Below are 27017 nucleotides of genomic sequence, written 5' to 3'. Positions count from 1 at the left end.
TGACGCTTCATTAACATCTGGCATTCTAGATTTGGTACTCAGCTCTAACACTGTCAAATTGATGAGGTAATGTATACATGTAAACTTTCAACCCTGCGAATCCAATTTTCAAGCAAGAACTTTTAGCCCACGCACAGCAGAATATCAACGCCAGGACACGCGTCAATATTGATCCCTTTTCAAAGAGGAAGATTTTTCTTTAGTAAATGGAGTACCATTTTCAAGTAGAAACGGTAAGAGTTCTAGTCCAAGGACCCACAAGCTGACCATCGAGATCAATGAAATGGCTACAGATCCAGCAGGGTGAGCCATTGCGGTAACAATATTTTTCCAAGCTCCACGTAGGCGTACGAGGGGAAAGGTCCCACACCAGATCTTTCGATGATCAAACACTCCAACAACGTCGTATTTACTTTGCTGTCGAGCAGGATCTCTCTAGACCGTTGAATCCGCAAAGATCATAGGAGTAATTTAACTTGGACTGTCCAACCGATGCAAAACACTGGCAAATTCTAGACTCTATACTAAAGAAGGGGTAGGGGATAATTCCGTGTGCTCCACGATGCAAGGAACTGGAGATGAGAGGTTTAGAAAGCAGAGAAAAAAGATTCATCTACGGCTACGCTTCGTTTTGCCTTTGTGGTTCTTAAGATTTCATGATAAGGATATTGTGAGAAAAACAAAAAAATTTCGGCTCAAATTTTATCTCTGTTGTGAAGACGTGATTGCGTGAACCTTAGTACAAGCAGTATAGACAAATTAAACAAAACTCTTATCCCCATATTTTGGGTCCTGTTTAATTTCTCATTTATAATTTTATATCACATATTTTATAATAATTATTTTAATTTAGTTAATATTTATTATTTTAATTAATAAAAAAAGATACAAATTAAGATTTTTATCTAGTGGAGTACCGATGTGCATGTCATGAAGAAGGAAGAATGCAACTTGGTAAACCATATGTTAATTAGTACGTGTACTGATGTACACGTACAAAGTATTAAATAATGTGACTAAAAAAGCATTAATTTAGTTACAACAATTAAGTTTCAAATAATGTGAGCTACGCCTACAAAGTATTAAATGAAATTGATAGTTGTGAGTAAATGAAGGAATCTGTTTTTTTTTTCTTTTGAACATAAGAACCATATACGAAGTCTTTTTGGAGGGTTTGCACATTATAAAAATTAATATTCGAAAGAATATGGGTATACATTCTCAATTTGTAGCAAAGTAGCTTCTAAATGAATAACATATACATTGAGTTTGTAAAAGTTGAAAAATCACATTAAAAGTTCATATTTGATGCACTATCAGAATATTAATTACCGTCTCAATAAAAAAATTAAAAAGTTGTGAATGTTTAAAATCAAATATTTATAATTTAAAAAATATTTATTTTTAAAAAAATTTTGAACATTTATTTTTATATATTTATTAAATGACACTCTTGTAATTAAATAATATTGTATAGATATTATATACTGACAGTATATCAAATATAAATAGTTAAATTATATTTTAAAAGAAAAAGATAATAAAAAAGAGTTATTTTTATATATGAGAAAAAAACAATGAAGAAGTATAATGAAAGAAAGGCAATCTTATGACATCTATAAAAATAAATAATATATTTAATTTTAAAATTAAATAAAAATACTAACAAATTTTATTTCATACCAAAACAAGTTTTAAAAATATGCAAATATATTTCTTATTTGATGAAAATAGTTTCCCTTGTTATGTGTTGCCTGCCATTTTGCATATGAATCTGATCACTAGACTTTATAATCTATCCTCAAAAGAAGGCATATGAAAGATACTCGTGTGGATTCATTTAATTAACCGGTTACACTTAGGAATTATACTAAGAGCTTATTTGGTCTGATTTTTTTCCAACTCGAAAATTATTATGAAACTCTTATGAAAAATAATAACTTTTAAAATTAAGTTAAAATTGTTTGGTAAATTTTTTTTTATAAATTCTTAATTATAAGTTATAATTTTAGTTAAAAGTATCATAAAAGGTTTTTTTTTTTTTGAGATGGTAATATTGTAATTATATTTAACAGATGAGGATATTTTTTAAACAAAAATAAAAATTCTCTTGCATTTTTGAAATAAGAGAAGAAAAAGTTCCTCACATGAGCTTTTTCAGAAGCTCTTTTTTTCAAAATTTTATTCTTTAAAAAAAAAGTTAGTTTTTTTTAAGAGCTTTTCAAAAATTATGTTCTGTCTGGCTTTTACTTTTAAGAGGTAGATAAGTTGAAAAAAAGCCAGGCCAAACAAGCACTAATAAGTTGAAAAAGAAATTGTGAGAGATAACCTTTCTCGTAAGCTCAATTCAAAAATATCATTTTTTATAATTTTAATTAATTTTAGTCATTTTTTGGTATGACTGCACAACAATATCTTTTAAACAATTTCAGACAAATTAAAATGGTTTCGATTTTCTCTATCTCGCTATTTCGACAAAAATTTTAAAATTAAATCTCGATTTCTCTCTCTTATCAAATACTGTTTATGTCGCCATGTAGCTCTTTCTCGCTATCCCAAAGAGTAGAGATAACATCAAGGTATATATTTTACGTTATTGGATTTATTGGTTTATATTCATAAAATCTCAAAATTAAGGAGTTGAAATTGATTAGATATATTTGTAAATTAGAACACTATATGACTTTGGTGACTTAAACCTAACTACGAGCAAACAAATCAATTAGATATTATGTATTGTATTATTAGTTTTTAGACATTGTGTTATTAGTTTTTAGGTATTGTGAGACTGGTTTTTAAGTATTGCGTGACTTAATCATTATGTTTTTTATTTTTAGGCATTGTGTGACTGATTTTTAGGTATTATGTGACTAGATTGTAGATATTGCGTGATTGATTTTTAGACAATACCTAAGTCACACAATGCTTAAAAACTAGTTACGTAATGCCTTATTAACTAGTCACGCAATGTCTTACTAACTAATTACGTAATGCCTATCAACTAGTCATACAATATCATATCAAACCAGTTACACAATACCTAAAAATTAGTCAAGCAATACCTAAAAATTAGTCATGCAATACTTAAACACTAATCACGCAATATCCAAAAACCGATTACGTAATGCTTAAAAACCACCAAAACTACTGAATTCTATTTATCAAAATTAACAACTTTAAACAACACACTATAATCCATTTAACAATATAATCAACGAATATGCCTACTTGAAAAAAAAATACTTAAATGCTCAAAGGTTTTTCTTCATGTATTAAAAAACATTCCAAAAGTGTTTCTTCGTGTATAAAAAATTACTTCAAATACTCAAAATGTTTAAAAATTTTTCTTTCTAGTAAAGAATACTACAGAGATCAATGGTCTGACGAGGAAAGCTAAAAAGATATGAGTCGATTTGAGGCGCGAACCTAAACATATGGGTCGATTTCATTAAGGATAAATTTATTCAAAATTAATTTATCTTCACAAAAAATAGTGAAAATTATAAAAAAAGATTATTTTTAAAAACATCTTATTTATGAAGAATATTTTTGAAAAGAACCCTAAGTTGAGACTCTAGGCCCTATTAACTTATGAAATTGATTCTAAGACTTGCGTACAAGTGAATATCTAAAAGGGGAAAATGAAAAACACACTACTACTATCACACAGTAATATGATAAGCCATCGACATTAATATATACATCTAGTAGTATTCTAACCCTCATTGTCTTAAAATGATGCCATTAGCTATTAGACTTTCTTTAAAGAAGAATAAGAGAAAAAAATTAAATAAATAATCTTATACAAGTATTTATTATATGGAACTATACACTTTCTTACCAAGAAAAAATACACTGCACATTAAACTGGCTCGAAATCATGAAAAATGAGGAAATAAAAAGACAAAGTTATGGCAATAAAATCATAACCAAATCAATAGAGAAAAGGTGTATGTGCAATAACTTTTAATTTTAATGAAGGTGATGTATAAATCCTAATAAAAATACATGGAGCCCTTGACTTTAAATCATCACACATTATTTTTCTTTTTTATGTTTCAAACATACTAGTCGTAGTAACAATCTAAAATTACTTTATTTGCAAGAATAGACCATAAAGGATTTAAATCAGTATTCACCTGCGTATGTGGACCGCAAGCTTTAGACTTTAGGAGGAATTTTTCGGGAATTGGGTTTGAAAACTCGTGATCAAGTTTGCCTAGCCAAGGATATATTTAAACTTATGAGAGAGCTTTATAGTATTTTATAATTTAAATCAGAGATGTGCTCAAATCAATATATATATATATGTATGTATATGAGTTTAAACACTTAATTTTGATAGAAATGGATTAAGTTTTTGACAAAATAATAATTATTGTTATGCCTTTTACTTGTTAGTAGGTATTCCTACTTATATGTAAAATGATAGAAACATTAAAAACAATGTATCAAATTCTTTAAAATTTCTTATGTTCATAAAATATTTGTCTCTTCTTTTATTTTCACAAAATTTAAAAAAAATCAATTTTAATGTAATTTTATATTAAAATTTGAATTTTTAAATACAAATATTTAGCATTTTTAATATAAAAAGTAAATAAAAAGCATAAACAAATAAATTTATACTGCAAAAATAATTCCAGTAGTTCTTCGATTAGGTTTAGCACCAGTAAGCATTGGAACTCAAGAAGGAGGAAACTGAGAGGAAATGTAAGACAGTGGGTTAGAAAAGATAATGGTGGTGCCGTAGATTAAGCCAGATATTGTTAAGACTTGTTATTATTAATTTTTGAAAATTAATATATCAAATTGGTAATGTTGTAACAATTTTAGTTAGAAATGAAAGGAGAGAAAGAAAGAAAAAGAAACTCACGGTATGTTAATATCTCATTACCATTAATTTGTAAAAAAAAAAGAAGAATTTATAAATTTGGATTAATCTAGTTGAAAACATTATTCGAGTTTTCTTTGAAGTTTTTGTTAAATCTGTGTTTTCTACTAAATACATATTTAACTTTTTTTATTATTATTATAATTTTTTTTCAAAAATATGGGTATACTCTCTCAATTTTGTGGTAAATTGTTTTAAAATGAAAAATACATTGAGTTTTTAGAGATTGAGAAATTAAATTAAGAATTTATATTTGATACATTTCAACGTATAAATTTAATATATAATCACAAAATCAAATGTTACCGTCTTATTAATAAATAAATTTAACAATTGTGAAAGTTTAAAAATAAATATTCACAATTTTAAAAATATTTATTTTAAAAATTTTGTAAACATTTATCTTTATATATTTATAATATGATATTTTATGATTAAATGATATTATATATTGATAGTGTATCAAATATAAATTATTACATTATATGTTAAAAAAAAAAAAAGACAATGAAGAAGTATAAGGAAAGAAAAACAATCTTATGACATCTATAAGAATAAATGCTATATCTAGTTTTAAAATTAAATAAAAAATTAAAAAATTTATTTCATGGTAAAAAAAGTTTTTAAAATATGCGAGTATAAAAGTTTTTTTTTTCCTAAATGAAACGTCAGCCAAATTGAATAATTGAGAGAAAAAGAGCGCCAATTGAGCGCGCAACAAAGACGACGTTGCCAGTTTCCAAACGGCCAAACCTCTTCATTTTCCAGGTCTCAGCGAATTTAAAAACTTGTACTCTCTGGCATAAAAAACCTCACTCTCCCTACCTCGATTTTGAATTTCAAATTTCTCCAAAGAGGAAAAAAAATCGAAACAATGTCAACAACCAAAGCCAGAACCAAAAAGCGAGGATCGGAGTCCTTGCTCGTCAAATCGGATCCGAAAACCCGACTCGTCGATGATTTCGATCCCGATCTTTCCAGGTCATTCTTCTCAACAACTGTTTTTCCTGTGTTTTCTTTGTTTCTGTGTTGAAGATTTTATCTTGTTGAGGAAATTTTGGTGAAAATTGCAGCGATCTCAAAGGGATTATGTCGGCGCTGCAACAGATCAAAGAGAAAGCACAGAAGGACGGTCAAAAGAAAAACGAAGAGACGATTTCTAGGTAATATAAATTTTGATTTCGTTCTCTCTTTTTTCGAAACGATTTTGGTTCGAAATTTTTATAATGAATGACAATTTTACGTAAGAGCTGTGATATGTTTGCGGTTTCTTCACTATCTCCTCCATAGTTTTCAAGATGAAGTTGTTTTTCTCAATTTTCCGAGCTATTAAATATTATTTTTCGAATTAATGTATGATTTTGATCGATCGATTTCATACCTTCGAAGAATTTATATGCGATTATGAGTTCATAAATCAAATAGTTTCTTAATTTGATCTGTGTTACTTAATTTTTACTGTATTGAGATTTGAATTAATGATGTGTCTTATTATTATTTTTTATCCATTTTTCTTTTATTTCTGTGGAAGCTGATACGTGTAGATCTCTACGTTTTCTCGAATGAATTTATGAACTGTTGATTGCAATTACTCTATAATATCTCTTTCATTCTCATGACTCATTTTAATTTGAAGAAAATGAAATAATAAAACTGTTTGTTTTAATCATTATTCTTTTTGTTATTTTTATCCTTCCTTATCATTTCCAGTTTCTTATCCACTTCTGCTACTATTTTTAGTCTCTTACTTGTATTGTTCGGTGACAGTGTGGCTGCTGAGATAAGGTCTAAGCTCGATGAACTGAAGTCCAAATTTGAGAAGGAAAGGTAAACCAGACTACCTAAAAAACCAACCTTGAAACAAATTTTTAAGCTAATTCCTAATGTAAAAACACTAATTTACTGTTGTTGTTTCCTTTTACTATAGACAAACTTTTGCTAAGGCACTTTCAAAGAGCTCTAAAGAGGTAGGTACTTCATAGAGATCGCAGGGCTCAACAAGGAAACTAGTTGATGAAAGTGAATTTGTTTTTCGGATTTAATAGATGGTTTAGAGCTTGAAATACTAATGTGATTGCTTTGTTTGCAAGTGTGAAAACTGCTTGAAGAATGAGACTGCTAAGTTCCAAGAGGTTTATGAGAAATTCTGCAAAGAAAAAGCTGCCCATCTGCAGGCCTTGAAAGGTACGCTTATTGGATAAATTGTTAGAATAAATTGTAATGCTTTGTATCTTCATTTACCAGTAGCCTCGTGCATAATTTTAATTTATTTCAACTTTTCAACTGCTGCTGACATGACAAACATAGTGTTGTCCTACTTTCTTGTCGTTTTATATAAGGCATGAAGATTCGGTACAATAATTAAACCTTATGATTGCTATGTTATAAATTATATAATAAATGAAATTCTTCTGGCTATTGGGACTGGCATGTGAATTATCAAATAGCCCAGGACTTCTTCCTGTAGTGTAGATAGATCTTCACATTGTTTTCAATCATGCCTGAGCCTTGTGGTGCTGATACTGGTATAGCTTTACTCGTCTCGGCAATTCGTTTCCTTCCTCAAGTGATTACCATAGTTGGCTTGGACTAAACTTTCAGAATTTGTAGTTTATGATCCTGCTGAACTACTCTAGTTCTATGTGGATGGATGATCTGATTCTCAATGCTGTTTCACAGATACTATTTCCAGATTTGAGGAAGATAAAGAAAGGCTGTTCGTGCGATATGAACAATTGAGTGAGCATTAAGCAACAAAATCTATCTCCCTTTGTTTTAATGACACCTGATTCTACTAAATTGACATTGGTTGGTATCAGGGAAGAAAGAGAAGAGCTTGATATCTGAGCAAGAGAAATTCTGTGCTGATAAAATTGCTCAGTTGGAGGAGTCCTTGAAGAAAAAGAAACAGGTAATTAGATAATAAAAAGTCCAGTAGTTGAATACAGTCTACTTTCCCCCTGACTTAAAGAGCTGTAATACCATTTTATGTTCTGGCAAAATGCAGGATGACAGAACTTTCAGCATTTTGAGGAAAACTCTAGGTTCTTTTCTGGACAATGGCTCGGATGAAGACTTCCCACCTGAAGATTGAAAGGTTTGTTTCAATATGCAAATACGGCGAACATCTTACGTAGATAGACATCTTACTCAGATAACCTTTTCATCCTTTGGAATGTGTAGCTTCTGATTTACAGCATTTAAAACTTTCCATACATTTCTACTTAAGAACATAAACACAAAAACCAAAGTTAATTACTTGTAGGCCATCGAGAGTCATCTTCCCTTGACGGCTCTGAAACTGTTGTAAAAAATTATTTCTTTTGAATTTCAGTGCATCCTTACCAAATTAGAAAGAATGAAAATGGTAATAAAAAAGACAAAGGTTACAGAATGGTATTGGAAGAAATTCATGTTTCGGGGCTCATGCCAAGAGAGGAGAGGTAGGGAGGGAGAAACATATGTATTAAGAGCTCCATTAACTTTGATTAACATGTCTAAATCGATTAGAAGTTTCATTAGACAATATCAGCGGTAACTTCTGTACATTGACAATTCAACTAAACATCCACATAAATAAAGGTAGTTCCAAAATCAATAGATCAGACAGGTATTGGCAGTTTAATGCACAGCATTGGGAGGGGTCGGTTGCCCCTGTTGTACAGACCAGGGAGGGCGCCTGTTGTGTGCCTAGACATAAAGAAATCAACATTATCAGTCTACTGATCTCAGCGACATAAAAAAAAACAGCAGCAATAACAATCTGATCCGCGTGCGTGCACACACACACACACATGTTGATGCAAGCAAGTCAACATATAAATTTGCAAGAAAAACAAATATTACACACCCCGATTTCCGTCACGAACTGGCAAGAGGAACATCTGACCGATGAAGCTCCAAAGGGGTACATCAGCAACACTGCACAACTGCCGCACTTAACCAGTCCAACCTGATGTGCTGCAAAATGTAGGGTAGTGTTATCAGATGATTGACAATAAATTCCTAGATTGCATATTTATTCTTGTCCATTTGAAAGCCCATGAGTTTTAATAACTATGATTTGTGCTATGTCAGTAATGGGGGAAGACGAACACAGAAGCTATTCTAAAACTATGGCGAGAAGATAGAGAAACAGGAGGAAAAACCAACAAAAAAAAAAAAAAAGAGAAGCTTTATTACGAATCTGGGGGAGAGACCAATTATATATTTTTTGAGTAACAGAGAAAAAAAAGAACCTTCAAGTACAAAGTTGACTGTTTCACAGCATGAACATTTAGCTTGACGGGCTCCTCTTGGATATGAAAGCAATTGGCGGCATGAACCACAAACCATTTGGGCCATTTCTGCATCCATAATGGCAAAAGCAAAGCAAAGTGAGGAAAGGGAAGAGCTTTTATTTTAAAAAAGAAAGTGAAATGCCATGGAATTATGCAGGCAAATAGAAGATAACAATTCAAGAAAACAAAATTTATGTATAATTCTAGGTCAAGACCAGCTCTTGAGTCATAGAGTTTGATATTAGTTGCAATCCTATTTGTCGTCATAATTCGAGAACACATTCGTACTAAGGCCAAGTATCAAAGAAGGTAACTATTAAAAAATCCCAATTGAATTCCAAAACTTTATCAATTTGTATAAATAAATTAGCCAACATAATTGTATCTCCAATTTCGAGGTAAGGTCACAGAGCTTGATCTAGTTTTCTCCACGATATACGCTAAAAATCAGAGAGAGAGAGAGAGAGAGTTTTGAAGGCATAATGATACCAGATGATGGCGGCGGTTGCGGAGGAGGAGGAATAGATTGCCATCCTGGCGGCGGCCCCTCTTCTTCTTCTTCTACCTGTTGTTGTTGTTGCTGTTCTCCCTCCTCTTTGTTCGCCATTTACTACTTTGGGCGTATGCGTAACTGAAAAGGGTCGGTTTGTACTGTTATAGGAAACACAGAAACCACTGCACAGCGGCGTCGTTTCACTCAGAAGCACGCCCTTGCCACCCGGTGCCTTTCAGCCGGTTTATATTATTTTAAAGAACAATTGACAGATTCGAGTTTTATCAAATTTTTCTCAAGAGTCCTCATTTATATAATTTAAGAAACATTCTAGTCTTGGCACCCCGTTAGGTCTGCTCGGCCCAACTTAACTATTTTTCAGATTTTAAAATTTATAAATAGTTAAAAAAATTTTAAATTATTTTAAAAATTTAAATACACCTTTATTTTTTAATTGTATCTTTATAATTAACAGTAAATTAACTATTATTTATTAAAATATTTATTATTATTATATATATAAATATAAAATTACATAAAAAATAATATCACATAATCATATCATTATACTATATTAACATTATACAATATATATCAATATGTTAATCAAACATTAGTAATAAACATTTATTTAATCTAAAATAAAAATACAATTACTTAATTAAATATAATAAAAAAATAATTTATTTAATTTATTTTAAATGCTATGTCACTTATAAATTCTAGAAACAGAACACACACAGAAAGAAAGTAATACTAAAAAGTATAATGGTATATCTTCCTTTTCTTTTCCAAAATTTGGTAAATATATCCACAGAAAAATTCAAGATTAGCAATAAATCATCGTAATGAATAAGCCCCTAACCAGTATTAACATTCTGGATAGGGCTACAAAAGTTAACATAACAGATAGATGATACAACATCATATTCATACACAATCACCACTATAGACACATGAATTCACTGGCGGTTACGTGAAAAAGAAAAAGATTATTTATTACAACCATCTCTCACTCCCGCTTTCACTTTGCATCTCAGCACAGGCAAGAGTTAGCCAGCCACTAATAAAGCCGAATTTGGCTTTTAAAATATCCATCTTTGTGCTCTTTTTATACCGATTGTACTCTGCAGGCTTCAAAATGAAGAGGAAGAAAACAGGACTTGATTTGCTCACGTATCTCAGGCTCCTTTCTTCTTTTGGTCTTTGGGAGGTTCCTTTGTGAGCATTCTTGGAGCAATTGCCATGGCCATAAGCTCTTGGAAGAGCAGCTTACAGGCGTAAGGAATGTATACCTGCAGCACAATTATCACACCGACAAAACCACACATTAGAGACAAATACAAGAGCCGTATCAAAAGGCGTAAAAGGGAAAAGAAGGAAACAAAACAAGGGGACGAGAAGGATTGCCTGAACAATATCAGTTTTATTCTTGCATCCTCTGCACTCAAATGAGTTCTTCTTTAGATTTGCAATAGCAATCAACCCACAACGCTCGCACACATGGACCCTGTATGCATCACTTTGGTCAAACAATCTCTCTTTAAGGAAATGAGCAGCACCATGCGCAATCATGCAATCTCTTTCCATCTCTCCGAAACGGAGACCACCATCACGGGATCGTCCCTCTGCAGGCTGCCTTGTCAGGATCTGCACAGGGCCCCGACCACGAGAATGGATCTTATCATCAACCATGTGCTTTAGTCTTTGGTAATATGTGGGCCCCAAAAATATCATAGCAGAAAGGCGCCTGCCTGTGTGCCCATTATACATGGTCTCAAAACCACGCATTTGATATCCACATTTATGAAGAGCTCTGCTGATATTGTCCACCTAAAACATCAAACAACAATTAAAAAGATTAAACCGGTATCCATAGTTATATCACATTTATACCATAACACTTCCCAGTCAAAATAGATTGCCATGCTCCAAAGCTCTTATCTCTAGGATCTCTAAAATGCACCTATTACTACTTCAGCCAGTCAGTCAGAGTAGGTATTACCATACAAGCATATGCTTTCTAGGAATAACTACTTTAACATTGTCAGAGAACATCAAACAAACTCAAATCAAGAAAATACCCAAATCTATCAAGATCCAAAAATCATCAAGAGATTGTAACTTACGGTGACATCTGTAAAAGGAGTGGCATCCCCTTCCTTGCCCATGTGAGCTGCAACTTTCCCCATGATACATTCAATAAGCTGACCAATTGTCATTCGAGAAGGAATAGCATGTGGGTTCACAATGATATCGGGTGTGATGCCTTCCACAGTCCAAGGCATGTCTTCCTGCGTGTATGTCATGCCCACTGTCCCCTTTTGACCATGTCTACTGCTAAACTTGTCCCCAATCTGGGGAATGCGAACAGATCTTACCCTTACTTTCACAAATCTCAACCCATCAGCATTAGTTGTCAATAGAACCTAGCAAAGAATTAAAAAAGTGAGTACAATGAAGAAGTCACAAACCATAAGCAACTACTCCAAATCGTACAGACTAAAATGATAACATATATGAATGCAATATCTCCACTTAAAACAATTAGTAACAACAATTCAAAGTCTTTACTTGGTCCACTATGCCTGTTTCACTGTGACGTAAGCTTATGCTATGATCACGTCTTGAATAGCGTGATGCTTGTCCCTGAGCTTCTTCCTGAGAAATCGGGGTGGTCTTTCCGATGATTACATCCTCACCTGAAACTCTTGTTCCCTAAGAGACAACAATAATTTAATCTCACGAAATTATGGTTAAATCAACAATAATGGGATTCACATAGAAGCAGCATGCTAAATTTTCCACTTACAGGAGGTGCAAGACCATCATCATCCAATTTATCATAAGAGCCATGCCTCATTCCCTGAAAAGTAAATTATGTGTCAAATGCAAACACTCACACAAGTGGCAACCAATGACTGGAAATCCTTTTCTCCATGCCAATACTCTTTTCCATGGTATTACTCAAACCTACATTTAATATGAGCTCATCTATTTGTTATTTTAGTACACTACGAAAAAAGTAAGAAAGCGCGTTTAGATACAAAAACAGTAGTATTTTAAAAAAAATTAAAAATTCGATTTCCATCCCATGTAAAACAAAACATATAATCATACTCTTTTAATAGAAAAACTATGTTTGAATTGGTTTCACATTTGAACCATTTGCTTATGTAAATCAAATTATTAGTATTTGGTTCACATTATATTAACTTTGAAGTGGCAAAAAGCAACAAACAAATGAAGCTATGCTCATTCCTCACCATAGTATTAGCCCTATCTGGTCGACCAAAATCTTCTTTAACAAGGGTCCCCATTTTTTTCTCCTCATCTCTGCAAAGGATGGAAATTTACATGAACATTTATAAGGAGTAAGAACAAACTCAAGTATGGGATCCAACAGGCCCCTATCTAAAAATTTAAAAGTAGGAAAAAGACATATCAACAGAATCTTACCGGTAAGAGCGGAAGAAAAGTGATCGGAAGAATCCACGGTCTATTGATGATTGATTCATAATAACAGAATCTTCTTGGTTATATCCAGAATAGCAGGCGATAGCAACAATAGCATTCTAAGACAAAAAGACAGGCAAAGAAACAATAGTAAGAATTATAGAAAAAGAGAGAGCAACTATGGAAATGTTAATAAAAGTTCAACACTTACAATGCCAGCTGGAAGCTGCCGAAAGTGGAGATGTTCCATAGCTCGTGTAGTAACAAGTGGCTTTTGGGGATAATAGAGAACATAGGCCAATGTATCCTGAGTAGAACACGGAAGGATAAATCAAGACAATATTTCCCAGGTGTGACAGTTATAATCATGTGAATAGGAAGCAATACATACCATTCGAAATTGGTAGTTGGTAACATATATTCCCATTGCTTGCTTACCCATAGCAGATTGATAGGTATTACGCGGGGACTGATAGCATTCACAATAAATAAGTAAATAAAACGGAATAAAAATTTAAACATATCCAGTCGGATGATGTTCATTATAAGCACAAGCATACCTGATTATGATCAGGAAATGGTATAATTGAAGCACAAACACCCAAAATCAATGAAGGGTGGATCTCACAATGGGTATAAGTTTCAGAATAAGCTTCCTCTGGATTGACTCTCGCTTGTACAAGATCCTGGAACAGAATTTAAACAATTAAATTTCTGAGATTGCCTTATATCCTCTCAAGAAGCTAGATTAGTAGAATTTACATTCTACTCTTCTAGCATTATTTTGACCAATCAAAACTATTTTTACTCACATTGATGGTCATGGAAATCATTGTTGTCTCCTCTTCTTCCGTGTCAATGTATTCTATAAATCCCTTTGCTACAAGATCATGCCAGCCACCGTCTTCTGGGCTTTCCTGAAAGAATAAAACCAATGAATATACAGGAAGGAAATAAACTTAAGTACGAGAACATATAGCAGGTTACAAGTTGCTCACTCTTTGTTGCAGTGCATGAATATCTTTCTTCTTTATGAGAAGTCTTTGTTTCTCCACGATGAACAATGGTCGACTGCAACGACCATAGTCAGTATATATTCGAAGTTCTTTTAGACGGATATCTCTAACAACACCAACTTCAGTATTGACATCAACCTGCACATATAATTATAAAGATTCATCACCATCCAAACACAAACAGCATTCTTTCAACTTATGATGCCACAATAAATGCTTCTCAATCATGCTGGACCTCCAAGTTGCAACAATATTACATAAAAATCATAAAATAACTCCACATCATAGATTAGCTTACAAACCATACAACAGGTTCTCTATATGAAACTCCACTTAACCTGAAAGATAAAGTTTTATGCACAAGATCCAAGTACACAAAGAATACAATACCCGTCTTCTCAACCGTCTCAATGTTGTCACAAGCATATCAGGATTCCGATGTACACCAACCCAGCAACCATTGACAAAAATTTTTGTAGCTTGAGGGATAACTGCAGGTGAGATTTCCTGAAAATGAAGGAAAATATCAAATTAGGAAAAAAATATAAAAAATAAAGTATAAATTGGCAGAAAACTATGAAGAGTATGCACCTCAAAATTCTCCGTACCCCACTCTTCCAAAAATTCAAGAATAGGATATGCAGCTGATCCGACAGTTATGTATACCATCAAGGCAAGATTCTTTACAAGTCCACAGGCCTGATGCAGCCACAAATAATTATGAGCGCCACATGGTCAGAAGGATCTATTATCAACAAATACATATGGAAGTTTACTTAAAAGGAAAAATACTCACCTGTCCTTCCGGTGTTTCCGCTGGACACATCATTCCCCACTGTGAATTATGCAACTGACGTGGTTTAGCCAATTTCCCTGATCAAGACAACCTTTATTAGTTAAAGTACCATAAGAGCCAATAAAAACGAGTGTTGAAGTGCGAACAAGATACAACCAAAGAAAAATCATCAAAACAAATGAGGCTAATCTATGCATGTTAGAGTAGGCAGGACTAATGAATAATATAAAACCGCAAGTAGTTTTACCTTCACGTCCTATAGGAGAATTGAGCCTTCGCAAGTGTGACAAAGTTGAGGCATATGTCAAACGGTTTAACACCTATAAACGAAGACAAATGAACATCATATGAGGACTTGCAAATTGGGAAGGCAAATGGCTGAAGGTACAGGCACTTCATTCTATGACATAAAACTCGGATGAGGAAAAGTTCAGTATAAATCCACACTACATAAACTGAATAATCAGCTCTAACCTGTGACACTCCAGCTCTAGTACCAGCTGCATTTGCTTGCCCCCAATTTCCAGTAGCAAGTGAGTATTTAAGACCACTTGTAATAGTTTTCGCTTTGATAGCAAATTGCAGGTTCACATCCTTCCCGTTATCAACACACTACCATCAAGCCATTAAACTTTTAAGTACAAATCCAGGAAAAATGAAAGTCAAATTGCAGTGAAAACGAAAAGGCAATGATTATGTGAAAGAACCTTCTGCACATAAGATCTCACATCCCTAGTTAACTTCCGAAAAAGCTGCAGCAGAGAAATCACAACCAAAGATCAGATAGCCTGTCAAAATGATAATGAGCAATCAACATTTCAGTAACCATCTGACTAAAAACATACCATTCTAAAGAGGCCTCCAAGTAATGGACCAGCAAGGTCCAACCTCTTGTTGCCATAATGATCTCTATCATCTTCCGCCCTCCGGCCAAGTGCACAAAGAAGCAGCCGGTGAATAATATATCTGATAAAAATGATGATTTAGTAAGAATCAGAATGTAATAACACAATCACAGTCATTGCCAACACTATACCTACCCAAAATAATAAGCTTTCTTTGTCTCGCAAAAATCTCCAACACCTACGTGAGGAAGCATTTCTTTTTGGAGGATCTCTTTAGCATACCTGTAAGGAAGATGCTCAGAAGCTTCTTAATGAGCATTACAAATGTTCACATTAAACATTTCATCACCCAAGGAAATTTGCTAACACAGGACATACTTAATCCTCTTTTCTCTGGTAACACCAACAGTTGCTCCTCTTTTACCAATATAATCTAGTGCAACCTGAGGTAGAGGAGAACAAGATAGCCACATTAAACACAAGCAGCAGAAATTATCAACATCACAAGAGGATCAAGCCTTAGTTTTAACCATCTCATAATCATCAGATGAATAGACTAGAAAAGTGCAACTTCGACAAACATAAGAATATACAAGGTGATAGAAATGATCAATGCACAAAACTTAGCTCACACAGGAGCAATGAAAGCCACAACAACACTCACTCCAATCAACCTTTCAATCCAAACAGCACCTCAAGTCAGAACTTTGAGATTAAAAAGGGAAAAGAAGAAGAAAATGCACCTGCTGGTTTTGAATCACAAATGCTTCTTCTAAGGAAGGCCTAAGCAACTCCATCATCTGGGTGTCGGAGAAGTCATAGCATATATGCTCTAATATGTCCTTGTCAGCAACAAATCCCAAAGCCCGAAAGACAATTATGATAGGAATTTCAGTCCGAATATATGGAAGAGTAGCACGAATGTACTGCCCCGAAGAGCCCTGCAGTTTATACATAAAAACCAAAAAAAAAAATGTAAAACCATTTGCTTTTAAAACTAACTACTGCACTGAATGATTGGATGGTGGTGGAAAAAAGCATCCCAAATGCCAGAAGTAATACCCCTTTGGCACTAGTCCGAGAAAGCATCCGCACAAACATGGTACTTGGTGGCCTATTCTGGGACTCTGCCATGGACCGAACTTCTGCCACATAGGCATATTTGTTCGGCTGCCTCTTTTTGAAGACATAGACATGATTTGTGCTCATCTTCTCCTGAGCAATTAGAACCTTTTCACTCCCATTGATAATGAAATACCCACCTTGATCATATGGACACTCCCCAAGCTCGGTCAGATCCTTCTCTGAATTTTGATATAGTGTGCAATAACTTGACCGGAGCATTATAGGAACCTAAAAACATGCAATATAGAAAAAATGAGCGATCAATATCAAAAGTTAAATTCACCCATTTACTAATAGAAAGTTTGGATTGCAAACCTTCCCAATGAACACTTTAGTAAAATCCTGAGTCTCAGTGACTTCTTCACCATCATGCCCTTTCTTTATAACTCTCTTAGTTACATCGACATACAATGGAGCTGAGTAAGTAAGATTCCTCAACCTTGCAGCTTTTGGAAATAAAGTTGCAGTTTCACCATCTGACTCGGTCATCATAGGTTTACTAAGGTAGATCTGACCAAAGCTAATCTTATAGATAGTCTGCAGAAAAGCACTAGTACTCAGAAACCCAAACAAAAGAAACAACTAACTTAAGGAACAAAAACTTGAAAACCTTGGGCTTAATATGACCCCCAAAGAGCTAAGGTGCTACACAAGCAAGCAAGCAAGCGAAACAATCTTCAAATACAATCTATTATTGAAAGGAAACATCTCCAACATGGTAAAAATAAAGAAGGTATTAGAAACTATGACAATTATGGTAAGTTAACTTTGAAATTACCATGATAACTAACCATGAAAAACAAGAAATAGTCAAACCAATCAATTCCGGCGGCATTATGTTAGATGTGGTAATATATAGAGGGAACTTAGAATCTTAATAAAGTAGCTACGATTTTAAATGAAAAGAGCTAAATATCCATAGGCTGTAAACGTTATTAATTTCTAAACTTTGTATTTATTTAAAAGAACACTCCATAATGATTTTCTAGATCGCTTCCTCAACTTTTTAATTAATTTCAATTCAGGTAAGCACCGAACAAACAAAATTTACAAAAAAATTCAAATCAACTACAAAATTTATTTTCACAATTCCTACATGTAACTTTCTCAATTCAAAAGAACCAAACAACCTACAATTAAACGCCAATCACAACTACCTCCAACCCTAGAAACTGAAATTTTAGCGTTATTTCAAAAGAAATGGCAAAAAAAAAAACCTCAGCAAAGTCGGACTGGTGACCAGGATTGTGCTGTGACTCTGGCCTGATCTCAATATCGGCCGATTCGTCGACGATTTCTTGCATAGTGTTTTGGATAAATTCATCGAACGAGTCGAGCTGTTGACGCACCAGACCTTTTTCTTCGAAGTAAGCTGAGATAACCGCCCACGCGTCTTCCTGCGTGATCTCCTCGTCGTCTTCGTCGTCCATAAGTTGCGGATCGTACTCACTGTCGTCCTCCATAGCTACGGTTTTTCTTTGGTTTGGCGCTGTTCGTCTTGCTTTTATGTGGAGGGAAAGTTTCGAGTAAAACCCTAGGTGAGAGTGGGACAAGGGTGAGTGAATGGAGTTCTGAAAGAAATAAAACTTTTCTTGGTCATTTTATGTGAAGGCCGGTTTTAAGAGAAGGCGGTTAACCAGACTGTCGGATACGAGTCAATCAGACGGATCGGGTCGGATCCTTATGCATTTGAAATGTTTTGAGGTAAAATGTTTTTTTAAAAAATATTTTTAAGATTTATATTTATTTAAAGGATAAAAAATTTATTTTAAATATAAAATATTTTACGAATCAACAAAAAATTCAATGATCATGTAAAATGTTTTACGTTTTCGAGAGGGATAAGATATTTTTTAGAGAATAAAAAAAACCTCTTATACCAAAACTACTAGTATAAGTTTGATAATTATTGATATTTAAGTAATAATATTTTAAAAATTTTAAATTATTAATATTTAAATTATTCAATATTATTAAAATAAAAACTTAATCAAATCATTTAAAGGAATTCAAAATTTTATTTATAAATTAAATAAATTTTTACTAATAATTATAATAAAAAATATTTCAATGATTGTTATTTGATAAATATATGTTTATAAGTAGATTTTTAATGTCTTTCTCTTACCTTGCACAATTAAATAAATATTGATACTTTTATAATATTATTCTAAAAAATTGATGAGATGGTTTTTTCTTTTTTTGAAAATTAAAAGTTACTTTCATTATAGATATGTTATTAAATATTTTAAAAAATATTATTATTAATTTTATTTATTTTTATTTTTATTATTAATTTTGATTTATAAAATTCAAATATTACTATTATTTTGTAATTAACTTATATTTTATCATCTTTAACACCAAGAGAACTTATCTATAATTGTGGAAAATAATTTTCATAAAATCATCTAAATAACAGAAAATATTTTTAATAATTTATCTAAAAAATATTAAATTTTTATAAAATTTTTTATATAAATTTTTTTTCTTAATAAATTATTTTTCGTTTATCAAATGAATTCTAAATATATGTTTATGTTTATTTTGTGAACGGTTTGGATTGATCATGGTCAATTCAAGGCCCAAGTAGTATGGACCGAGGCGGCTAAGCCCATGCCGTGGGCTTCAGTGGGTCAAGGCTCGTTTTAAGCCCCAAACATGAAAACAAAGCAGTCAACCCTTTCCCTGTCCCCCTAAAAAAAAGAAAAAACAAAACAAAGATTGATAGTTAACTAATCAAGGCAAATGGAAACCTCAATTAATAACACTTTTGAGTATCTAAAATTTGTACAGTGATAAAATATTTTTGATTTACATCTTTTTAATTTAGAATTGAAAAACGTGTTTATCGTATATTAACAGAATAAATATATAATATAATACAATAATTTGAGATTTTATTATGAAAATCTCGAATCTAAATTCTAATTAAAAAGAAATTTCTCTCGTGGTATAACTCACGCTACTTTTGTACTAAAAAAAGGAAATTTAATATGCATGAGTAAGGAAACAAGGTATGCATTATCAATCCTCCAAGGGCCATCCGTTTTATAAAGATAAATTAACTTACCCGACCACTAGCAGAAGACTTGAAGGCTAAAGCCCAGCTGGACAGAAAAAACTGGCAATAGCCGTACGTCTTTCAGAGAGGTAGTTGAACAGATTCAGCTATATCGAGCTAATGCAGGAACCTTCTCCGTGCAATCAAAGCTTTGTACATGTAATCATATAGGAAAAAAACTGCAAAAATTGCCCAATAGTTTTGAGTGCCTTCTTTTGAATTTCATCAGTGTCACACATGCTTCTTCTTTTCTAACATAAAAAACATATAAATTTTATGCTTTGGCAGGTTACCAAATCATTCTGTTCCTCTTCAAATATATGTTGAGGAAACGAGTGCACTAGCACCTATCTGTCTTCCAAGCACGGTGCTGTACTCATCTTGTTCAAATCTGAAATCTGCATCAATTTTTCCCCACTTTATCAGGTTCATTTAAGCTTTTCAAAAGAATCCCAGTTTTTCCCTCCTATCACTTGACTGGTTGAGTCAGTTTGAAGACGATCTTCATGGTCAAAACCAGGAGGATCATCACCACCCTCCTAAGGCTTCTAGCCTTAGGTGCAACTCTTTCTGCAACAGTTGTCATGGTTACTAGCCATGACTCTGCCGACGTTTTGAACTTGAAATTCTCTGCAAAATATACCAACTCCCCTACATTCAAGTAAGATTCACCATCTTCTCTCTCTCTCTCTCATTTTTGCTTGAGTGGTTCTTGAGATAATCGTCACATATGGTCTCCTAATATTATTTCTTGGTAATCAAATTTTTGGCATAGGTTTTATGTGATTGCTGAGGCAATTGCAACTGGCTACAGCCTTATAGTTCTCTTTCTCTCTTCAAAGAGTTTGGTTTGGCGCCTGATTGTGATCCTAGACGTGGTCATAGCAATGCTACTAACCTCAAGCATCTCAGCTGCCTTGGCAATAGCTCAGATTGGCAAGAAGGGGAACAGTCATGCAGGTTGGCTGCCCATTTGCGGACAAGTTCCAAAATTCTGCGACCATGTCACTGGAGCCCTTATAGCAGGTTTCGTCGCGGCAATAGTTTACTTGGTGCTCAATCTGTATTCTCTTCATGCTGTCCTCAGTCCCCTATTTCCTGTCAAACCTTAGGCAGACAGATCGTAATATGGTGTTTAAGCGTTTTCTGCTATGTTCTCTTGTTTCTTGCTTTGTCTTTTTATTATTATTTTAATGCATTAGTACGTTTATGATTCGAAGAAATTGGAGATTTGAACTTGAGGATTTATGTAGCGATCACTTCTCCAATAAATTATGTTTTTAACGGTTACTAAGACAATGCGATGTAAAATGGATACCAAACCCACTTCCAGAATTCAGCTCAGAAAGTCTGTAATGGCCCGATGGGCTTAAGCCTTTGTGAGTCTAAATTGGAATGGACCAAACCATGATCCATTATCCGAACAGAACCCTCCATGTCATCAACATGAAACATGGTAAAAAGACAACAGGGAACTGACATCCGTTAAACGGTACACTTGACCGAATCTTCCGCACCATGTTAGCGATATATATCTAGAATCAGATATTTTGTAAAAGAAAAATCTTAAATATCAGACATCAGATAACGTGAGGACGAGGACCACCCACCCGAAACCTCAGTGTATCGAAGGAAAATAAATCCCCACCGTTCAAACTAGATTACTGTCCCTAACTCCTGATGGTCAAAGATTTGATGATACAAAATCTTTTATGCACATGCACCACGCTATTAGCTCCTCCTAGAAGTTTAGAAACCACCAACCAGCAAGTGTACGCAGTGCCAAATGTGTAGCGAAGAAGCATAGAATCATAATCTTTGCTCCCCATCTTTCAAGAAGATGGTTTGTGAAGCTCTGTCCTTAACCATTCCTTTGTTCTCAAATTTAACCTCCAAAGATACCAAAAGAGCTACAAAGCACCACAATCTTCATCGTTCAACGCTTAGAATTCGATGCTCAAGTTCTAGTGCAGAGTGGCCCATAACTGCTGGTAAGTTCTATGCTTAATTTCTCTATTTTCATTTCCTGTTTCTGACCTTTTTGATCAGATTTTAGCTGGTGAATGATAGAAAAGATGAAAAGGTTCCTTGGTGAGTTCAAAAATTGAAACTGCTAGACAAGAGAAATGTTGCGCGATCGCTGTGTCCTGTATGGTTATCCAAGTACTTGTCTTGAATCAGTATAATCTTTTTCAGCTACTGCTCTTAAGGAGTTCTTCTCTTGGAAGAATTTTCTTTAATTTGATTTTGCATATGGCTTTGATTATACCACATAATGAACCTGACTGTCTGTCAATCAATGCAAAATATCACATGATATACAATTAGCCTAACTTCCTTAGTTGCCTTAAATTAATTATTGGTAATAATATTATCATTACTTCGCGATACACTGTTACGAAGTACTATTGTATGTTATTTGCAACTTAAAAGTTGACTTTCACTGTGTATATGGCAGATAAACATGAAGATGATCATTCCCTGACTGGTACTGCTTATGATTTTGAAAGAGCCACCGTATCACTTACTCGTAAGTCCCTATCGACCTCAAAGAGGGTAACTCTTGTAAGGCATGGCCTCAGCTCTTGGAATGAAGAGGGTAGAGTTCAGGTTTGTTGCCTCCTGCTCTTGTTAGTTATTTTCTATTAGAAGATCTTGTCTGTGGGTGGTGGGTGTAGTTGCAATCTATAAGATATTAATGTGAGAACTGGGTTTAACGAGTTTTGAGTTGACTGCTATTGTGAACATGTAAGAAGTTTGTTCTTCCATGTGTCTCAGAACTGCATGAATTGTGAACTGCTAACTTTGTTAGTGTTAGTATTGCAGGGAAGCTCAAACTTATCTGTTCTGACAGAAACTGGAGTGAAGCAAGCTGAGAGGTGTAGGCAAGCCCTTTCAAATAAGCACTTCGATCAATGTTTTTCAAGCCCAATATCCCGCGCTAAGGTATGATTACCAATGTTAATCGTCAAGGTTGGATGTATAGGATTCTCTTTGATTTTGAACCATCTTTATTTAATGCAGACCACGGCTGAAGTGTTATGGCAAGGGAGGGAAGCGCCTCTGGTTTTCCTTGATTCGCTAAAGGAGGCCCATCTGTTTTTCCTTGAAGGCATGAAAAATGGTCTGTTTCACATATACACTGCCTGATTGAATCCTGATTTGATTCTGTAAATTGTTCACTAACCCATTTAACTGAACTGGCTCATTCTGCTTTAGAATAATGCAAATTCTTTTCATCATTTATTTAGTTCTGCATGTATAAGACTAAATGGCATTCAGAATTTGGAGGCAGTGGATGCTAGGGTAATATATCCAAAGGAGTATGTAACATGGAGAGAGGATCCTGCGAATTTCTACGTGAATGGTGTCTACCCTGTTCGGAAACTATGGGCAACAGCTAGAGAAGCCTGGAGGGAAATCTTGTTGACACCTGTATGCTCTCTTGCTTTTGTAATTTCTACCATCTATTGCATCGCCAATCAATTTGATTGATGAGTAAGAATCTTTTATCATTCCTCAGGGAGAAAACTTTCTAGTTGTCACCCACAAATCAATGTTAAGGGCACTGATCTGCACAGCTTTAGGGCTAGCCCCTGAGAGGTATGTCATGTTCTAAACATAATTACAACTACCATTGCAAGGCCCCATTGCGTTCCTGTTCTACCTTTGGCAGCCCCTAACAATTCTTTTTGTGCTTCAGGTTTCGGGCAATTGATGTGAATAATGGTGGAATATCCACATTTAGTTTCAACAAAAGAGGAGAAGCGATGCTGCAGTCTTTGAATATGACTGCCCACATGTATAGTGATCATGTGTATCTTTGAAACTGCTTGAAGAATTAGCTGTTCATAGTGAGAAAAAGAGACATACTATTTTTGCTTTGTAATTAATAAGAATATATACTTATTCTTACACATGATCTATATATGATGTTAGAAATCGGACGGTCATTATGTAAGTATAAGTGATGTTTACAGCATTACACTAACGCCGCTGGAGCATGAACTTACTATAAGTTGCCATCCATTCGATCCTCAAGACTTTCCCTCTCTTTCTCATGTTGACTCTCTTTCATGGCAGTGTTACATGGAAGCCAAACAACTTCATCGAGCACCGCCGTCCTCGCATTCACCAGCCTACTGCGCAATTCTCCGAGCAGGCCCACGTCTTAAACCTCTTCAACAAGTCCACGCGCGGATCGTCATTACCGGGCTGGGTCGTAGCCAATCCCTCATCACCAAACTCCTCTCTTTCGCTTGCGCAGCCACTTCACCCGTTTGCTACACTCGTCGCCTCTTCCTTTCGATCTCCAAGCCCGATACTTTTCTCTTCCATTCCCTAATTACATTAACCTCCAAATTCAATTTCCCTCTTGAATCCCTTGTCTACCATCGCCGGATGATATCAGCCAATATTTCACCTTCAAACTACACATTCTCGGCCGTGGTTAAATGTTGTGCCGATTTAATGGCTTTTAATATCGGTAAAACTGTTCATTGTCACGTTTTGAGTTGTGGGTACAGTTTGGATTCGTATGTTCAAGCGGCTCTAGTGAGCTTCTATGCAAAATCTGGTGATTTGGGGGTTGCTCGTAAGGTCTTTGATAAAATGCCTGAAAAAACTGTAGTAGCTTGGAATTCAATGATTTCAGGGTACGAGCAGAATGGATTCGGGAAGGAAGCAATTGGGTTGTTTTATTTGATGCAAGATTCGGGAGTTAAGCCGGATTCCACAACATTTGTTTGTTTGTTATCGGCTTGTGCTCAGTTAGGTGCAGCTGGTTTAGGCTGTTGGGTGCATGAGTATATTGTTAGAAACTGTTTCGATGTGAATGTGGTGCTTGGCACGGCATTGATTAATATGTATTCGAGGTGTGGAAATGTAAGTAAAGCGCGAGAGGCTTTTGATTCAATGGAGGAAAAGAATGTTGTTGCTTGGACTGCTATGATTTCAGGGTATGGAATGCATGGTCATGGTAGCCAAGCAATTGAGCTCTTTAGTGAAATGAGGGTTCATGGTCCACGACCCAATAATGTTACATTTGTTGCCATCTTATCAGCTTGTGCTCACGCAGGGCTTGTTAATGAAGGGCGCCAGATTTTTGCCAGCATGAGGCAACAGTATGGACTGATGCCATCAGTGGAGCATCATGTTTGTGTGGTGGATATGCTTGGTCGTGCTGGACACTTGCATGAAGCGTATCAATTTATCATAAGCGTGATACCTGAAGAGCCAGCTCCGGCAGTCTGGACTGCAATGCTTGGGGCTTGCAAGATGCATAAGAATTTCGATCTTGGAGTAGAAGTGGCAGAGCATCTGTTAAGTATTGAACCAGAAAATCCAGGCCATTATGTAATGCTTTCGAATATATATGCATTGGCAGGTAGGATGGATCGAGTGGAAAAGGTCAGAAACGTAATGATAAGGAATCGACTGAAGAAGGAAGTTGGCTATAGCACCATAGATATTGATCAGAAGATTTGTTTGTTTAGTATGGGTGACAAGTCACATCCCGAGACAAATAAAATTTATCTGTATTTGGATGAGTTGATGAGTAGGTGCAGGGAAGCTGGCTATACACCAGCATCCGAATCTGTGATGCATGAAGTGGAAGAAGAGGAGAGAGAACATGCCCTCAGATACCACAGTGAGAAGCTTGCAATAGCATTTGGGCTATTAAAAACCAGCTCTGGTGTGGCCATCAGGATTGTCAAGAACCTCCGAATGTGTGAGGATTGTCATACAGCAATCAAGTTTATCTCAATTGTTACTAATAGAGAGATTAGTGTCCGTGATAGGCTTCGCTTCCACCTTTTTAAAGATGGCTCATGTTCTTGTCAAGACTATTGGTGATGAACTTCACTTGTTATCAAAAGCTTGAGCAATTTCTCAGTTTCATCACCATTTTTGAAGAGAAGTAGTTGGGAATGAGGACTGTTTGACAACTTGATAAGTGAAGATTGATCAGCATACATAACACTGTGACAAATGCCAAAGGCCAATTTGACATTTATGCATAATTAAATGTTTGGCAAATCAGGAATGGCATTTTGAACACTTACCAAAAGGATGCCTTGTCAGTATTTGAAGAGCATGAGGTAACGGACAGGGTTGGTCTGATTTCTACGGCACGCTAGGATAGCAACTATTCCATCCAAAAGGTAATTGACAAGCCAAATTGTGTATTAGTTTTCTATTCTCTACGCAAGGAAGGAACAACATGCTAATTATATGAAAATACCGAGATACAGACAGCCATGACGCACAAAGGAGTGGATTAATGACTGTCCTTTCACTCCAAGAGGCTAATCCCCCTAAACAAAGTTGTATTTTTATTGGTCCACAGGGCAAAACTAATAACAGCGTTAGTACTCTCCCTACTAACTTTTCTTACCAGGGCTAGGCGTAAGAAAGTAGTCCCTCTTTTATTCTCTTTCTCTACTTTCTTTCTGTGCAAAGTCAGACCCACAGCAGCCCTTGCGAGAAGCCATTAATAACAAATTATACTTGACATTGTCTGAAAGTTGAGGGCTACAATTTATCACGTGACACCCACTGAATCTCCTCTTAGGTTACGAACTGACAATTTCCATGCACTATGGGTTCATCATAAAATAATGAAACTGCCAATACTTTTCTTGGGTAACCCAACTCGATTACAAAAAGGCAAACAAAAGAAAAAAAAAGCTGGTCCGTTCTGTACTTAAAAGCTGTCCTATTTTAGCCTGTAGAATGTAAATTACTAGAGATTTTAAAGACAAAGCCCACAAGGCACGCATGTGCCAACTTAATGAACTCTTGCAAGAAAACCAAACAGAACCCATCCGAAATCTCAAATCCCCCTTCAGACAAGGACAAAAAACAAGTGGCGTGAGCAAAGATTCACTTTTTTCTATATTTTCTTTTCTCCAAAATAATGATGTAATTAATGAAGCCCCCATTAATCAAAGGAAGGATGTCTTTGGTTTGGTGCTCGAATTCGCATAAAGAACACCGCTTGAATGAGTTCATCTCAGCCGTTGCCCCTTGCTTCCTAGCTCACGAG

At 34.7% G+C, this 27017-nt stretch overlaps 6 protein-coding genes across 7 annotated transcripts; 4 read left to right on the top strand and 2 right to left on the bottom strand.

The window, feature by feature from the left end:
- On the top strand, positions 5550-8243 carry LOC18596857. Its single transcript, XM_007025572.2, has 8 exons — positions 5550-5875; positions 5968-6057; positions 6662-6721; positions 6822-6861; positions 6985-7078; positions 7574-7633; positions 7714-7805; positions 7902-8243. The coding sequence occupies exons 1-8, from the start codon at positions 5769-5771 to the stop codon at positions 7986-7988; spliced, it is 630 nt and encodes a 209-aa protein (XP_007025634.2). The 5' UTR covers positions 5550-5768; the 3' UTR covers positions 7989-8243.
- LOC18596856 (protein LOL2) lies at positions 8337-9953 on the bottom strand. Its single transcript, XM_007025571.2, has 4 exons — positions 9664-9953; positions 9133-9240; positions 8745-8854; positions 8337-8584 (listed from the first exon to the last, which is right to left on the bottom strand). Exons 1-4 carry the CDS (start codon positions 9779-9781, stop codon positions 8516-8518), a joined length of 405 nt encoding a protein of 134 aa, XP_007025633.2. The 5' UTR covers positions 9782-9953; the 3' UTR covers positions 8337-8515.
- Positions 10419-18491, bottom strand: LOC18596855 (DNA-directed RNA polymerase II subunit RPB2). Its single transcript, XM_007025569.2, has 25 exons — positions 18123-18491; positions 17221-17442; positions 16843-17133; positions 16524-16721; positions 16159-16223; positions 15976-16062; positions 15781-15901; positions 15643-15687; positions 15410-15547; positions 15183-15255; positions 14936-15012; positions 14731-14838; positions 14530-14646; positions 14122-14277; positions 13936-14040; positions 13684-13809; positions 13515-13592; positions 13335-13430; positions 13127-13242; positions 12934-13003; positions 12480-12533; positions 12242-12385; positions 11797-12096; positions 11078-11500; positions 10419-10962 (listed from the first exon to the last, which is right to left on the bottom strand). The coding sequence occupies exons 1-25, from the start codon at positions 18366-18368 to the stop codon at positions 10849-10851; spliced, it is 3570 nt and encodes a 1189-aa protein (XP_007025631.1). The 5' UTR covers positions 18369-18491; the 3' UTR covers positions 10419-10848.
- On the top strand, positions 20189-21259 carry LOC18596854 (CASP-like protein 1C1). Its single transcript, XM_007025568.2, has 2 exons — positions 20189-20630; positions 20745-21259. The coding sequence occupies exons 1-2, from the start codon at positions 20476-20478 to the stop codon at positions 21079-21081; spliced, it is 492 nt and encodes a 163-aa protein (XP_007025630.2). The 5' UTR covers positions 20189-20475; the 3' UTR covers positions 21082-21259.
- LOC18596853 (probable 2-carboxy-D-arabinitol-1-phosphatase) lies at positions 21568-23888 on the top strand. 2 transcript variants are annotated; one of them, XM_018123259.1, is made up of 8 exons: positions 21872-21960; positions 22019-22132; positions 22428-22579; positions 22796-22915; positions 22994-23093; positions 23265-23404; positions 23493-23572; positions 23673-23888. In XM_018123259.1, the coding sequence occupies exons 2-8, from the start codon at positions 22096-22098 to the stop codon at positions 23794-23796; spliced, it is 753 nt and encodes a 250-aa protein (XP_017978748.1). In that variant the 5' UTR covers positions 21872-21960; positions 22019-22095; the 3' UTR covers positions 23797-23888. The 2 variants fall into 2 exon arrangements, with proteins under 2 accessions (XP_017978747.1, XP_017978748.1); XM_018123258.1 differs by lacking the exon at positions 22019-22132 and having other exon boundaries at positions 21568-21960.
- Positions 24024-26368, top strand: LOC108662581 (pentatricopeptide repeat-containing protein At2g33760). Its single transcript, XM_018123227.1, has one exon. It carries the CDS (start codon positions 24059-24061, stop codon positions 25823-25825), a length of 1767 nt encoding a protein of 588 aa, XP_017978716.1. The 5' UTR covers positions 24024-24058; the 3' UTR covers positions 25826-26368.

Source organism: Theobroma cacao, chromosome 6 (assembly GCF_000208745.1).
Source record: "Theobroma cacao cultivar B97-61/B2 chromosome 6, Criollo_cocoa_genome_V2, whole genome shotgun sequence".
NCBI classification, from domain to species: domain Eukaryota; kingdom Viridiplantae; phylum Streptophyta; class Magnoliopsida; order Malvales; family Malvaceae; genus Theobroma; species Theobroma cacao.
Note: the sequence above shows the minus strand (reverse complement) of the source record. Positions and strands in the feature narration are given on the sequence as shown.

Coding starts and splice junctions, on each gene's coding strand:
- LOC18596857 (XM_007025572.2), top strand. CDS start 5,769: ATGTCAACAACCAAAGCCAGAACCAAAAAGCGAGGATCGGAGTCCTTG. Junction 5,876..5,967: donor TTCGATCCCGATCTTTCCAG/GTCATTCTTCTC, acceptor TGAAAATTGCAG/CGATCTCAAAGGGATTATGT. Junction 6,722..6,821: donor TCCAAATTTGAGAAGGAAAG/GTAAACCAGACT, acceptor CTTTTACTATAG/ACAAACTTTTGCTAAGGCAC.
- LOC18596856 (XM_007025571.2), bottom strand. CDS start 9,781: ATGGCGAACAAAGAGGAGGGAGAACAGCAACAACAACAACAGGTAGAA. Junction 9,241..9,663: donor GCAACCGCCGCCATCATCTG/GTATCATTATGC, acceptor TTATGGATGCAG/AAATGGCCCAAATGGTTTGT. Junction 8,855..9,132: donor AGTCAACTTTGTACTTGAAG/GTTCTTTTTTTT, acceptor TACATTTTGCAG/CACATCAGGTTGGACTGGTT.
- LOC18596855 (XM_007025569.2), bottom strand. CDS start 18,368: ATGGAGGACGACAGTGAGTACGATCCGCAACTTATGGACGACGAAGAC. Junction 16,224..16,523: donor TTGTGATTCAAAACCAGCAG/GTGCATTTTCTT, acceptor CCTCTACCTCAG/GTTGCACTAGATTATATTGG. Junction 14,647..14,730: donor GGGGTACGGAGAATTTTGAG/GTGCATACTCTT, acceptor CTTCATTTTCAG/GAAATCTCACCTGCAGTTAT.
- LOC18596854 (XM_007025568.2), top strand. CDS start 20,476: ATGGTCAAAACCAGGAGGATCATCACCACCCTCCTAAGGCTTCTAGCC. Junction 20,631..20,744: donor ACCAACTCCCCTACATTCAA/GTAAGATTCACC, acceptor TTTTTGGCATAG/GTTTTATGTGATTGCTGAGG.
- LOC18596853 (XM_018123258.1), top strand. CDS start 21,810: ATGGTTTGTGAAGCTCTGTCCTTAACCATTCCTTTGTTCTCAAATTTA. Junction 22,916..22,993: donor GCCCAATATCCCGCGCTAAG/GTATGATTACCA, acceptor TATTTAATGCAG/ACCACGGCTGAAGTGTTATG. Junction 23,094..23,264: donor CCTTGAAGGCATGAAAAATG/GTCTGTTTCACA, acceptor ATTTGGAGGCAG/TGGATGCTAGGGTAATATAT.
- LOC108662581 (XM_018123227.1), top strand. CDS start 24,059: ATGGAAGCCAAACAACTTCATCGAGCACCGCCGTCCTCGCATTCACCA.